General features: G+C 34.4%; 2 protein-coding genes across 2 annotated transcripts; one reads left to right on the top strand and one right to left on the bottom strand.

Moving 5' to 3' along the window:
* Positions 1–47: 47 nt before the first annotated feature.
* LOC114722257 (probable serine/threonine-protein kinase At1g01540) lies at positions 48–3,616 on the top strand. The gene is made up of 7 exons (XM_028908243.1): positions 48–961; positions 1,041–1,145; positions 1,259–1,381; positions 1,495–1,665; positions 1,739–1,868; positions 1,961–2,170; positions 3,061–3,616. Exons 1-7 carry the CDS (start codon positions 312–314, stop codon positions 3,154–3,156), a joined length of 1,485 nt encoding a protein of 494 aa, XP_028764076.1. The 5' UTR covers positions 48–311; the 3' UTR covers positions 3,157–3,616.
* An 836-nt stretch (positions 3,617–4,452) lies between these two features.
* Positions 4,453–7,834, bottom strand: LOC114722261 (PI-PLC X domain-containing protein At5g67130-like). Its single transcript, XM_028908252.1, has 9 exons — positions 7,600–7,834; positions 7,430–7,510; positions 7,202–7,324; positions 7,000–7,137; positions 5,990–6,088; positions 5,554–5,857; positions 5,212–5,435; positions 5,029–5,115; positions 4,453–4,838 (listed from the first exon to the last, which is right to left on the bottom strand). Exons 1-9 carry the CDS (start codon positions 7,603–7,605, stop codon positions 4,656–4,658), a joined length of 1,245 nt encoding a protein of 414 aa, XP_028764085.1. The 5' UTR covers positions 7,606–7,834; the 3' UTR covers positions 4,453–4,655.
* Between the last annotated feature and the right edge of the window lie 6,850 nt (positions 7,835–14,684).

Below are 14,684 nucleotides of genomic sequence, written 5' to 3'. Positions count from 1 at the left end.
TGAGGCAAAGCAGGTTATATTTATCCATGGCGGTTTCTTAATAAGCCATAATCTCACCTGACCTTTTGGCGGTTTATGTTTTACCCCGGGCGCTTGGACTTGGAGGCTTTCTCGCGAACTGCGATTGATTGTTCACTCTGTTATTTCCATAAAGTCCCATCATGCCAGCTCCTCTTTCCGTTCCTTTTGCTTTCCCTTTCTCACTTTCTGCTTATTCCTTCCTTCTTCTTTCCTTCCCATTGATGTTCAAGCCTTCATCTTCCTCTCACCCCCACTCATTTCTCATCCCCAATTCATGAGGTCACTCTCCAATGCTTGATCCTTCCTCTCCCGCCATGAACGACCAGCTCTCCAGACCCACCTCAATCTTCGGACTCCGCTTGTGGGTTGTGCTCGGGGTATGTGTAGGAGCCGCCATCGTGCTGCTTCTCTTCCTCCTTTCAATCTGGCTCGTTTCAAAGCGCTCCAAGACTAACCCCACTCAAAGGCCATCCATCCCGCTCGTCTCCAAAGAGATCCACGAGATTAGAATCGACCATCACCACGATTCCAAGCTCAGAGGGACCCGTATCCCAGTCGACCCGTCTCCCGAACTCGATCCAATTCCCGGAATTGAGCGCCAGGCTCTGCTCCCAGCATCGGAAGAAGAAAGCCCATCGGGGATCAATAGAATTCAATTTGAGATTGGGAAGAATCACAGAATTGCGTACCCTGAGCGTGCTCTGGCTCGGTCGTCTTCACACGGAAGCGGGGAGGCACGGCCCGTCGACCAGGGGCCTACGGTGATTCCTGAAGTCTCGCATTTGGGTTGGGGCCACTGGTATACTCTGAGAGAGCTTCAGGACGCGACGAATGAGTTCGCCGACGAGAACGTCATCGGGGAAGGCGGCTACGGAATTGTTTACCATGGTATTCTGAAGGACAATACTCATGTCGCTGTTAAGAATTTGCTCAATAATAGGTACTTTCTCCCATTTACGCATTATTCTGGTTTGTTACCAAATAATCAAGTTTGGTATGTGATGTGTTCATCGCGTAAGGGGACAAGCTGAGAAAGAGTTTAAGGTCGAAGTGGAAGCTATAGGACGAGTCCGACACAAGAATTTAGTAAGGTTGCTAGGATATTGCGCTGAAGGAGCTCATAGGTACTCCCTTGTAACATCTGCAACCACTAATTACTCCTATTTTATATCTATATTCCTTTATAAGAGCTCTCTCTATGTCAACAAATTCTTCTCTCTGTAAAACGTTTTGACAGAATGCTCGTATATGAGTACGTTGACAATGGGAACTTAGAGCAGTGGCTGCACGGGGATGTTGGGCCTTGCAGTCCTCTCACTTGGGAAATTCGAATGAACATTATTTTGGGAACAGCGAAAGGGTACGTAACAAGTTAATTTATTGATCTCTGCTTTACTTCCTTTTTATTCTGAAGTCTAAACTGATCAGATATTTTCTTTTTTGGTGAAACTGATCAGATATTTGATTCAACAGGTTAGCTTATCTTCACGAGGGGTTGGAACCAAAAGTTGTTCACCGTGATATTAAATCAAACAACATTCTGATCGACAAGCAATGGAATTCAAAGGTGTCAGACTTTGGGCTTGCCAAACTCCTCGGCTCTGAGAGCAGCTACATTACAACACGTGTCATGGGCACTTTTGGGTTTGTAAATTCTCCCCTCTATTCTATCACCTTCAGTTGCCAGCAATTGCTTGACATCTTTTCCCTTTGGTAGATACGTAGCTCCCGAATATGCAAGTACTGGAATGTTAAATGAACGAAGTGATGTGTACAGTTTCGGAATTCTTATAATGGAAATAATTACAGGCAGGAATCCAGTTGATTATAGTCGGCCTCCAGAAGAGGTTTTTCGCATATCTCACTTTTGTCATTTTGATACTGCTGTTGCAGTCTGTTCCTACTTCTTGTTCTTGTAACTAAAAATGATGATTTTCAGGTGAATTTAGTTGACTGGCTCAAGAAGATGGTTAGTAACAGGAATGCAGAGGGAGTGTTGGATCCCAAGCTCCCTGAGAAACCAAGTTCAAGGGCACTCAAGCGAGCCCTTCTTGTTGCTTTGCGTTGCACTGACCCTAATGCACAAAAGCGACCTAAAATGGGGCATGTCATACATATGCTTGAAGCTGAGGATTCTCCTCACAAAGAGGTAATAAAGCAAGCAAACTAGGTTAAAAAAAGGGATGTACAGCATAAAATCTATATTAGCTTCCCTTTTATTAGTTAATGTTGAGATGACTCAAATTGCTTTAATCGATTGAGATTATTTTTATTTATTATATTGGCTTAAAATTCATCATATCTCCATCATATTTATAAGTGATATTTTAGGAGATATTATTGATTAGCCAAGTTAATATTTTTAGCTTTTTTTAGAAACTCTAAGCATATCTAGTCTCTCTGTCCTTATAAAGATGAGACCATCATTGTGAGTTTTGTTTTTCAGCGGAATTTCTCAGTCTCTGCCTTTGGTTTTTTGTCTCTCACGCTGGGGTTTTCCATGTCACATTTTGTGTGTCATCTTCGACTATTTTATCTTATTTTATTTCTTGATCATTTTCAATTGTTTTTTCTTTTTATATACTCTGCTTCTGCAATCCCGACCATTAAGAAAATATATCAAGACATGATACATATTGTGAAAACAATTTAAATTTGGAAAAAAAATTATTGGAAGCCGTGCTTTCAATTAAATGGAGTACTATTTTTCTGGAAAAATAAATAAATAAATGGAGTACTTCCTTTCCATTAGCAAACTGTTTTGAATGTGCAATAAGAGAAAGACCTTGAAGGACTTTTATTAGTGATCCATTATCTTAACAGACGTTAATGTTCAATGCTGCTATGACAACTTCTGAGTTATTGTGATAAGATCTAAGGTAATTTGCATCTTAGCAATGCTACTCTTGTGCTTTCCAAGTAAACCAGGCCACAATAATACCACATTGTACGTAGTAGATGGTGACCATTGCGTATATCCCTGATATTTTCATGGTCCTACCACCATGAAGCTGACTTTTGTCACTTTGGTCATCTCAGGATCGGAGGGCAAAAAGGGATGCGGGAAATTCAGCTAATGATGAGGATAGGTTAAAAGAGGAGGCAACTGTGACAAGTGATGATGGTAAAGTTTGAGAGAGAGATGCAGCAAAGCCAGTGAGACAAGACCACGCCTTCAAGGGGAAAAGCAACGAATTATGCATAGCTGTATCTATAATGAATCAGAAGCTTGTGTTGCCCAACGCCCATTACTTTACAACCTGTCATTTGCAACTGCTAAATGCGATTTTAGTCCACCAGGCTCCAGCATAATTGGTCTTGTATATATTTTTTGGCTTCTTAACCCCAGTCCATAGCCTCAATACCTTCAGAAGGAGCTCTGCTTTATTTTCTCTGTTCTTGCCTTTGCCTTTATGGAGGGAAGCTTGCAGCTTTATGTTGGATCGGGGCATGTAAAGTTATATCATATTATAGCTGATATCATCCATTATGAAGTGGTTGTTATATGTCTTTTGTTTTGATCTGCCTGAACTTTGAAAACACAGTGCATTGTCGATATTGTTTTTACTACAGCAAAGAACACTCAAAGACGAGATGATATCGAAACTGTCAATTTTATTTGTGTAGGGAGAGATGGATGCGCGCATGCGTGCATTTTATTTGGGGAGTTCTATGTAATTTGCCCTTCGATAACCTTGTTCTGTCCATATCTTGAAAACCCTCATTCTATGATCTACTTTGACAACTCGATATCTGGCTAGGAAGTGAGGAAGTTGTTCCCAATACAAGATCAAGTTCCTCCTCCAAGAGTTCCCTATATTTTTTTTTGGGTGCCAAGAGTTTCCTATTTAATTTATTTTTCTCTGATCGTAACTTTTGTGAACATAAAAGGAGCATTCAAATGCTTAAGGTGCAGCGTTGAACGCGAGGGCATCCATTTGTTACATAAAGAAAGAATTGATTGTGGCCTCACTTTGGGAAAGGTCCTTTCAATGGCCCGACTTTGTTGATCCTAGACAGCCATTAACTCGGCTTGGTTCCCCACAAGCCATGTGCTTCTTATTGTTGTTGGTATAACCAGTACAATTATATCGCTGGAAAAACTGTGCCTATGATGAAACTTGAGCCTCGTAGTAACAATCTACTCCCGGTCATATTTATAAACTCCAAATTTAGAATTTAAAATTTACTTTATAAGTTTCAATTTAAAATTTACCTTAACACTTAATACTTTTTTCTCTCTTAATTATTAATTCTCTCTTTTATCATATTCTTTTTTATCATATTTCCCTACAGACTTTGTTTTATCATTTATTTATTTATTTATTATAAGGATATACTGGGAAACAAAAATATATTTTTAATATATTTGTTGTTTTTAACTAATTATTCATTATTTATAAATTAATTATTTGAAATAAGAATAAGAGCAATACAAAGGCAGCACATAATAATAGACAGAAAGAACCATAGGAATATGTGCACATTTAAACAAAGCTAGTCATGATAAATAACCGCGAAGAGAGCCACATTAAGGGGGAAAAGACTCCCAATTCCCCACAATTCTCAGAATGAAAAATGAACAGACAAACCAATATATTCACATGCCCAAAATGTGGAGCAAAGGATACATCCTATAACCATGCGAAGATCGTCACCGTGGCCAGTAATATTCCTTGCAGTAACTTGGCCGGTTTGTCCACGTCAGCTAAGTTTGCAGCAGTTTGGGGTGGCGGGTTCCCTCCGGACGCCTCCAATGCAGCGGGTGGAGGCGGAGAAACGGGAGGAGCATCACAAGTGCCAAACGTAGCGTTTGCCTGCTCATATGTCGCAAATACTCAGTCGAATGTTTAAGGTTTGCCTTCTAAAAGTACCTACTAACTAATGCATACACTTCTCACTTCATACTCTCATTTACATCTTCACATACCCTCATATAGCACCCTAACCTTGCTATGTTAAAAAGCTATAAAAAAGTATGGAAGGAAATGGTGGAGGAAGTAAAACCTTGCAATACGCAATGTTGTCGCACCCACAAGTCAGATGACCATTGGCTTCGTCAACAGCTTCTGGGGCTCCTCCGCCATCACTCCTCTTCAACAACAGTCATCATCAATAAATTATGAACTATTTACGGAGGTGAAGTACATAACACAATCAGCAGGATTGAGGATTTGAGAATCCACGTACCTGGTAATAATCAACAGCAATGAAATTTGGCCATCGTTTGCCAGCTGCATCGTAGCAAGTCTTCATCATGTTAAGTAATGGAGCAGAATTGTCCGCACAAGCTTGAGATCGATTGGGGGCAGAATGAAAGAAGTTCTGGAGAACCAGGGACCTTGATTTTGTGTTCATTGAAGGCGACTCCGCGCGATTTGGACACGAACCTGCTACCATCCCTTCATCTCCATCTGAAATCCCCCAACAAACAAAACAGGGCTTAAGCTCTGCAAGACTGTAGCCAAAAATGAAAACAGAAAAAAGGCACATCAAACAGGCTTCTCATTCTAGTCCCAGGATTAAACTCACATTGATTTTCAACCACATATTTCCACTGGTAAGCAATGCCCTCGGAAGCTTCCTTGGAAGATTTGGAGGTGAAGACAACGAAGCGTTGATTCTTCTGCACCATGTCATCGACAGTAGGCCAATCTCCGCCATTCTTGGGCATCCGAGACAGTGGGAACATATACTTGCTGAGGCCAGAAGCTTGGAAGATCTTAGTTAGGCCGTTGGGGGATGTGACATAGTCCTCAATGAAGATGGTGACAATTTCTGAGGGATTCTTGTCCAGAAAGGATCGAATGTCTTTGAGCACGTTAACGGCAGGTTGCTGGGGATACAAAGTGAAATTAGGAATTGAGTGATCGAGAGGCAGAGGAAGATGTTACACCGTGTGAAATATTGAAAAGGACCTAATTAAGTTTCAAGCCCATAGAATGAGCGAACAGAGTCACGCACTTACGAATGCAGTGAAGTTGTAACATTTGCCTTGAGCCGAGTGACATAACCACACATCATTCTGAAAGTCATACATGTCCAACATAAGTCCTCGAACGCCATTCTGCAGCGCACACCCAGCAGCCAAGTCAGAAACATGTCGATCGTAATCTATTCTAAATGCTAATAACTTTTTTTGTCACATTTGCAAGTTGTGGAATCACGACTGCAACCGCTGCAGAGAAAGTCAATAATTTTAAAGGATCACATGACCCCCACTGTATGCTATCTCTGTATTTATTTGTTTTCCTATGTTAATATTCGTTTCCCGATTCATGCCCTCAAAATTCCACGATGCCCAATAATATTTAAGAGTAGGCAGCGCGTATTAGCTAGTGTCTGTCGTAATAAAATCAATAATTAACAATATTGTAAATCTTTGTCCGGACACTGGACTGAGAATAAAAGAAAAATAAGAGCAATCAGGAATGCATATACTCCTCCGGTCCTAATTATAAGACCCAATTGACTTATTTGAGGAGATTAAGGAAGTAAGTTAAGTTGGTTATTTATAATAAATAAGTGTTGTTATTCCTAAAATATCCTTGCTAATTAAGTATATTGACTAAAACTATCATTATTAGAAGGATTATCTTTAAAAAAAATACATAAATATAAGAGAGAAAATAGATTGGGTCTTATAATTAGGACCAAATAAAAAGTCAAATTGGGTCTTATAATAAGGACCGGAGGAGTACATAAAATAAATATTTAAAAATGCATTTATAAACCATGTCCATTCATTAGTTGGCGAATCCGATGCTCCCCACCTTTGCGAAAATGGAAGTGAAATCGGTGATAAATCTCAAGTTAATGAATGGAACCGAAAATAGGTGTTCTATTAATTTCAAGTTGGTATCATAAATTTTGAATGGATGGATTTAAGAGATTAAGAAATAAGAGGAGAGAGATAGATATTAAAAATAGCACATTTCTCTTGGTTTTGCGGAGAAAAAGAAAAAAGGAAGCACATACCTGGAGTTGAGCGGCAACAGTGTCTTCCTGATTCATAGGAGTTATGAGGAAAGAACCGGTGGCCGATCTAGCTCCGGCGAGGGCGAAAGAGTTGTGAGTGGTGAGCCACGAATACCGATTAAACGCCAAACCTTTCACCTAAACAACCAGGAAAAAAAATTAAAAACAATTTAATAAAATGAAAATGGGAAATTTGATCGACCTTGGCAGCGGGACCCGTAGGCTGGATCCGGGCACATCGGGGTCGGGTATTCCCATTCGCAGCGCACGTCTGGCAAGTGAGGCCGGCATCGCATTTGTTCTGCGACCCACAGGTTTCTCCGATCTGCTACCACATAACATAACCCATTTAAAACTAGCAAATATTAGAGAGGATTAACGTCTAGTGGTGTACAGAACAAGAGGAAGGAACCAAGAGTAAGAGGAGGACCTTGAGGGCGGACGAACAAGAGAACAGACAAATTGCGATTACAAGGAGAGAGGTCCGTAAATTACGATGGCAAACAAAGGCCTGCAGAAAATGAAACAGGGAGTGGGATTTGGCGAGTCAAAAAGAGATGAAAAGAAGTAAAAGGGAAGAGAGGGCGTGCTTAGGCTTGCCTTCATTGGTTGAGTCTGTGAGTTGAGGCTTCTCCGTGGGAGGGAGAAGGAACGGTAAGAGCAGCTTGTGTGTACGGTGTGGGTGGGAACCAGAGCTGAGGATTGATGGGAGAGACAGAGGGTGGGAAGAGGAGGGATTTGGTGAGGGGGAAACGGTGGGAAACGAAACGGGCGACGTCAAATGTCATGGCCCCATTAGGTGAATTCACCTTCTGCCTTCCACCCTCTCCCACCTTCCTTCGGGCAACATCAAATCAGGATGCGTCCTCTAAACAATCATCATCATTTGTACTTTTATCAATGTCAGGAAAATGAGCTGGCTCATTGTCTAGTTACTCGGAGGGTTTAAAACATTCTCCATAAACACGATTTATATAAATCGGGATAAAATTTTTTATATATATTTATCTCATATTTAATAAATTATTATTAAAAAATTATTTATAACTATTTCAAACAAACCCCTTATTCACGGTTTAATAGTTAGATTATTGTTTGAATTATGATTCCACCGGGTGGAAATTAATTAGTATATTTTGAATAACATGAGCTGAAAACAAAAGAAAATAATTTTTTAAAACCAAAAAGTAATATATATAATAAAGAAAAAAGATATCTATCGATGATTGTCCTCATCAATAATTATTTCATAATTTATAATTTGTAATTATAGAAAATGTATATCTCTTGTTTCAAAACATGTTTCTTAAATAATTGTTCATTTTTCATTCTTTTGTAGTGCTTATTAATTAGGTATAAATTATAGTTTGCAAAATAGATTAAATTTATATATACATATATATAAGAATATACCAACCATTAGCTTTGGTTGCTTAAAGTCAGTTTTATCAATTTTTAACTGGTCCGCTGGACGCTGGTTGAAGCGGGAAAAAATGGCTCGCTGGTTTTTTAATTTCTTGCAATAAACGCTCCGGACACCGGACTGGTACGGTTTAATCGGTCCCATCATCTGGTCCCGTTTAGTTCTCAGAGCACAAAAGAAAAAGTACCATGTGGTTTCTAAAAAAAAAAAAACTTATAAGTAAATAGAAGAAAATAACAATTAAATTCACGCTACTTATTTGTTATTAAAAAACTAATGCTACTTTTCTACTAAAAAAAAAATTAATGCTACTTATTTGTTATTACAGAATTTTTATCATTATACTTTTTTAGTCCTTGTAACGATTTCCCATCGTTTTTATTGTAGCTTTTCAAGAAAACATTTAAATTATATATAGAAAATTTATACAACAATTACAATGTTAGCATGGTATTACCTCTGGTGCTTAATATAATACCTTATTTAATTTTTATTTTAATCATAAATATAAGATCCTAATCTATTTTATTTCTCATATTTATCTATTTTTTTCTAAGATAGTTTTTATAATAATAGTAATTCTGACTAATAAACTTAATTAGCAAGAATGTTTTATAAAAAATAACACATATTTATTACAAATAACTAACTTAATTTATTTTTTTAATTTATTCAGATTAGTTAATTGATTTTTATATTTAGGATTGGAGGGAGGTAGTATCTTTTTACCTGCCCTTGCCTTTGAAATTGTTAGACTCGTTCTAACATTTATTTATCAGTGGAGGAAAGTGGGAATTTTCTTAACGCTATCAAGATTGCCGAACCATTAAAGTGTTTTTTCTTTTTTCCGGCAGGACCATTATATCAACAGAATCCAGAAATTGGTAGTATTTAAAATATATAAATAATACAAACTATTTTTATCCTTTTAGTTTATCACGTATTTTACGGAACTTGTTGTAATTTTCATTAATATTGTACACCTTTTTGTACATTTTATATAACGAAAAAAATGAAAACGATCTCTTGAGAATTGCTGGGTGGAAAAAATAGCTATTTTGAATGAGAACAAAAAGAAGAGAAGTGATTTATACACACAAAACTACCTCCACTCTTTAATTTGAGTAGACTGAGAAGGTTTATTAAATTAGTTATTTGTAATAAATAAATATAAGAGACAGAGTCGATTGAGGTCTTATATTTTGGAAAGAAACATCTCCATTTAATTTCCTCTCCATTTTCTCTCTATTTATTATTTTTACCATTAAATTAACATTCAATAGTTGAGATTTAATATATTATAACAATATTATTATAATATTAATTAAACCAAAAATACATATAAGCAGTCAGATATTAATATGCACACATTACTTTTGTAAATTTTTATTAAAATATTTTATAATTTTTATTTTCATCCTATGCTGTCTGATTATAATAATATCATAGTATTTACTTATGTATAGATTAGAGTTGTTTATATATATTAGAGTAAAATACTCTAAATACCCTTCTGATTTGCATCAATTACATAGACTTTTACTCTATTTTAAAAATATATAGTTTAATCTAATTAGTTAACACTGTTATAGATATTCTTAAAAGATTCTAAAAATATTAGTTTTAACTAAAATGTATATTAAAATAAATTTTATTTACTATTTTACTGCTCGTTCTAAAAAATTTCTAAATTATATTTTTACATTTACGTAAATTTCATTCAGTTAAGACAAACATAAAAAATTTGATTAAAAATTTAATTAAATTTTTAATAAATATTTATGTACTTGACTAAATATATTTATAAATTTTTATAATAAAAATGTGTTAAAAGTTTTGAATTTTAAATTTAAATAATTTATAAAATATTTCAAAGTCATGTCATTTAAATTTTATGATAAATAAAAACTATGTATTTGAAATATGTTTTTACAATTTAAAAGAAATCAAAGTAAATAATTTCTAGTGGATGTGATAAAATATTAAAATTATAAAATTTTATGACTTCAATCAAAATTAATAAATTTTGCAACATATTTAAAAAAAATATGCATATTTTGGTTAGAAAAATAATTTAAAGCCAAATTTAACAATCAACTAATGGTTTAGGTAGAAAGAAATGAAATCTTAAATGCATAAGAGAAGTTTGTGTAACATATATTTTAATTATAAGAGAGGTTTATACACGTTTTTAAGATAAAATGGAGGTTTTTGTAATTGAGATAAAATAGAAGAGTGATCAGTATTTTACTCTATATATTTTTATTATATAATATTATAATATCTTTATAATATATCAAATCTCAATCATTAGATATTAATCTAATGGTAGAAATAGTAAACGGAGATATTCTTTTCTGTTTATATTTAACACCAAATTAACAAACTAGCTGTTATATTAAAAGTCAAACGTAATATAAGAGATTCAACTTTTTAATAAGTTCAATTTGTAAATGAAAAAATTTCATTTAAAAAAAAGATTGACTTTTAAATATAAAATATTTTGCCTTATAGACATGCAAACTTGGTCGTAATAAAACAAATTTATTTTTTTTTCCCGACCTTATCTGCGGCTCATGGATAATTTCTCTGAGAAGATTAATCAAAGAGCGTACGGAAGAGGGGCATGAAGATGGGGCGTGAAGGGGGATATGATGAGAAATTAAGAATAAAGAAAACAAAAATATAAAAAGAAGGAGGAGATCCGGTTCGATGCGGACACGTCACATGCTTGGTGCATAAGGAAGGTCAGTGTCATGGGTAATTTGCAGCATTAGTCCCTCTCAATTTTCCTATTTATAAGGGCTTCTTATCTGGACGCACATCACATGTCGCCGTCCTTCCCATTTTAAATGATGCAAAATTGCAAATTAGTGAATTACTCCCCTCTCCACCACTCCCCAAAAAAATACCAATACCAATACCAATAATAATCATAGTCAGTTAACAATAACAACAATATAAGAGTTAGATATCATTTTAATTTTTTAGGTAAAAAAATGATCATTTTAATTTTGATTTCTATAACTTGAAACTGATAATTTTGGCTCATAAAACTTTAAATCGGTATTTTAATTCCTGAAATTTAAATTTTATTTTGTTTGACTTAAGATTTTTTGTCCTTGAAGTAAAGATTAAAATTACTTGTTTTAAAATTGAAGAACCAAAATTATTTGTTTTAATTTTCAAAAATTAAAATTAAAATGAAATTAGATTTTTGAAAGTAAAAGGTCGTATTAATTTATACTAGTAATATAATAATAAAAGCCCCGCTTCTCAATTCTCGTGAACTACTTCTTTTGTTTCTTTCTTTTCCGTTTTTTCCCCCAGCGTGGTGGCGCCTTTCTTTTGCCTTCAACTAATAAAGTGTTTAGATAGAATCAAAGTCATAATTGTAAAAATATTTTATAATGTACAAAAAAAATATGTAAAAAAATTTATTCTGATTTATAAAAAAAAATATTTTTAAAAAGTGCCTTTACACTAATCCAGACACCTCCATTTAGGAGGTGTTTTGATAGCACCAGAAGTGCTTTTAAAAAGCATTTTTTTATAAATTAAAATAAATTTCTCTACATATTTACTTCGTACATCATAAAAACACTTTTAAAATCATGATTTTGTTTCTACTTAAACACTTTTAAGTGGCACCGAGCTTTGAATGTAACGAATTGGGTGATGATAATTAAACAAGAGAACAGCTTTGTTTCCCGTTTTCGCAAGCATCAGATTCTGCACTAATCTAATCATATCCATAAAGAGACGTTATAATAATTATTTGCAGTCTGCAATACAGGTGTAAAATTCCTTGTTTTTTTGGGCCGGCGTATTCGCACAGGTGTAAAATCCCAACATATTTATATTTATAAATCAATGTGTCGTGTTAATCTCGCATGCTTGTTCAGCCAAAATAAGTACATCTACTTACGTAATTTAATTTTTTTTAACAATGTGGAATTGCGATTTTAGTAATAATTAATGATATTTAAAAAGTAAATACCTGATTTGAGATGTTAAAAATTTTAGAGGTACTATTTTTTTAGGATTTTTTTTGTGTGACATTTTAGTCGAATTGTAGGGAGATGCCTTTCTTTCCTTTTCTTCTTTTTTTTTTTTCTTTGTTGGCAAACAAACGAATGTCCGTTGTGCATAACGATCAGCAATTGATATAACGCCCCTTGGACATACAAATTATACACATATATAATGAGGGTGAAGACTTTGATTAAAATTTTAAAATAGATTCATAAACTCAATTAAAATTATAGCTATTTATATAAAATTTGCATACATACATATTTATATACGTGATTTATAAATATATCATGTACACACTCATGTAATTTTTTTTGAGTAAAAGAGAGGTTCAGGTGAGTTGGGTCCTGAAAATTTACTAAGTTCAGAACATATTTTCAGACTCAAAAAACACATATAAAAATATTTAAATCGCCTATCAACAAAGTATTCCCTCATATACTTTTTATAAGAGCTTGAAATTTAAATTACCTTAATTTTTTTATAGGATCTCACTTATGATTGTTTGAATATTTAATGTGTTTTTATCATTTTTACCCCTAATTAATTTTATAGTTTACATTAATTAAAATGTTTACTACATTTCCTTTCTTACTTTCTCTCTCTTACTGGCCCTTTTATAAATAAGGATGTTCTTAGAAAAGAAAGTTCATTTCTTACATATTTATTAGTTTTAACTACTCTAATTATTTTTTAAAACTGTATAATTTATTTATTAGGATTTTATAAAAAAGATGGGAAAAAAAAACTACTCTCTTACAACAGGATTTTTTTTCTTCAAAGAACTAACAGATGGACCTACCGGTTTCAAACTAACCCAAGTCATAGGTCTCTAGGAGACTTTCTGGCCTATTTCCATACTTAAATGCCCACACGCCAATCTGATCATATCCACCCACACCTGGTAACACTTAACGGAGAATAAATATTTTCTTAAAAAATTTCAACGAACCACCAGGAAACAATTATGAACGCTCAGAAGCTGGTTCGTTATTCGTTCGGATGAAATGTGACTAGCGAATTAATATACAATAAATAGTACTCCTCCGGCGGTTCTAATTATAAGACTCAATTGGCTTATTTAAAGAGATTAAGGAAGTAAGTTAAGTTGGTTATTTATAATAAATAAGTGTTGTCATTCCTAAAATATTCTTGCTAATTAAGTATATTGGCTAAAACTATCATTATTAGAAGGATTATCTTGGAAAAAATACATAAATATAAGAGGCAAAATGGATTGGGTCTTATAATTAGGACCAAATAAAAAGTTAAATGGGATCTTGTAATAAAGACCGGAAGAGTACAATTCCAATAAACTGACAAGGCAGTGAAAAAGACCCCTATACAAATAGTATATTCATCCATCATGCCATTTAAATGAACGAGAAAAATAATACTCTACTGATTTTGAGAGTGATGTGATTTTTGAAAACACTGAAAGGGTAACTCGATACTTGTAGTTTTCAGATCTATTGGAAAGCCTCAGAAGCTAAATATGCTGTCTGATGTCTATACCTCACGGACAATTAGAAGAGTTTATGAATTTCTTGTTTTGAAGTCCTGTGAATTATTGGATGTGTTATCATTTTGCTTTTTATTCCACAGCAGCCACTCGCGTGCGCGCGGGCACATGTGATTGGTAACCAACCACAGGATATTTTCCAGTTATTCCGTAGTTTTTCTTTTGCCAACTCCCAGTTATTCCACATCCGTTTTCTGAGATTTGCCGGTTACTCCTCTAGCCTCGTTTATAAAGCAGAGAGAAGATATTTTTGATCCTATTTATAAGATACTGAGAAAATTTTTCTATATAGATGTACAATTTTATCCTTTATTTATATTGTACTGACTTTGTTTACATATGGTATAATGTACATTTAACACGATAAATGAAATTGTTGAATTTTAAATGAGAATTGATAAAATTTAAAAATTTTCTTGATTTATGTAAAACATGTTAGAAATGACTTATAAATAAGACGAGAAGAGTAATATTATTCCAACCAAACTGTAATTTCAAGATAACATTTCCATGATAATAAAAAAACATTGCCGTATTTTCCGTTTTGAAGAAGGACTAATCAGCCATCAACAGAGCCAGGAGTTTTAGAACTCGCCCAACTACCTTGGGCCAGAAAGGTGGGCCTAAAGATTAGCCTCTGAGAACGTGGAATCGATGAAGGAGGACTAGAGGCTTAACGAGGGGCATCCGAATTGTTCGCTTCAA

This window comes from Neltuma alba, unplaced genomic scaffold (assembly GCF_004799145.2).
Source record: "Neltuma alba isolate B1F8T4 unplaced genomic scaffold, ASM479914v2 tig00012088_pilon, whole genome shotgun sequence".
Lineage (NCBI taxonomy): Eukaryota > Viridiplantae > Streptophyta > Magnoliopsida > Fabales > Fabaceae > Neltuma > Neltuma alba.
Note: the sequence above shows the minus strand (reverse complement) of the source record. Positions and strands in the feature narration are given on the sequence as shown.

What these genes read in the sequence shown, in the direction of transcription:
- LOC114722257 (XM_028908243.1), top strand. Translation starts at nt 312, where the DNA reads ATGCTTGATCCTTCCTCTCCCGCCATGAACGACCAGCTCTCCAGACCC. An exon ending in TGCGCTGAAGGAGCTCATAG is followed by an intron (nt 1,146 to 1,258) that starts GTACTCCCTTGT and finishes ACGTTTTGACAG; the next exon opens with AATGCTCGTATATGAGTACG. An exon ending in CGTGTCATGGGCACTTTTGG is followed by an intron (nt 1,666 to 1,738) that starts GTTTGTAAATTC and finishes TCCCTTTGGTAG; the next exon opens with ATACGTAGCTCCCGAATATG.
- LOC114722261 (XM_028908252.1), bottom strand. An exon ending in CTACGGGTCCCGCTGCCAAG is followed by an intron (nt 7,138 to 7,201) that starts GTCGATCAAATT and finishes CTGGTTGTTTAG; the next exon opens with GTGAAAGGTTTGGCGTTTAA. An exon ending in ACAACATTGCGTATTGCAAG is followed by an intron (nt 4,839 to 5,028) that starts GTTTTACTTCCT and finishes ACATATGAGCAG; the next exon opens with GCAAACGCTACGTTTGGCAC.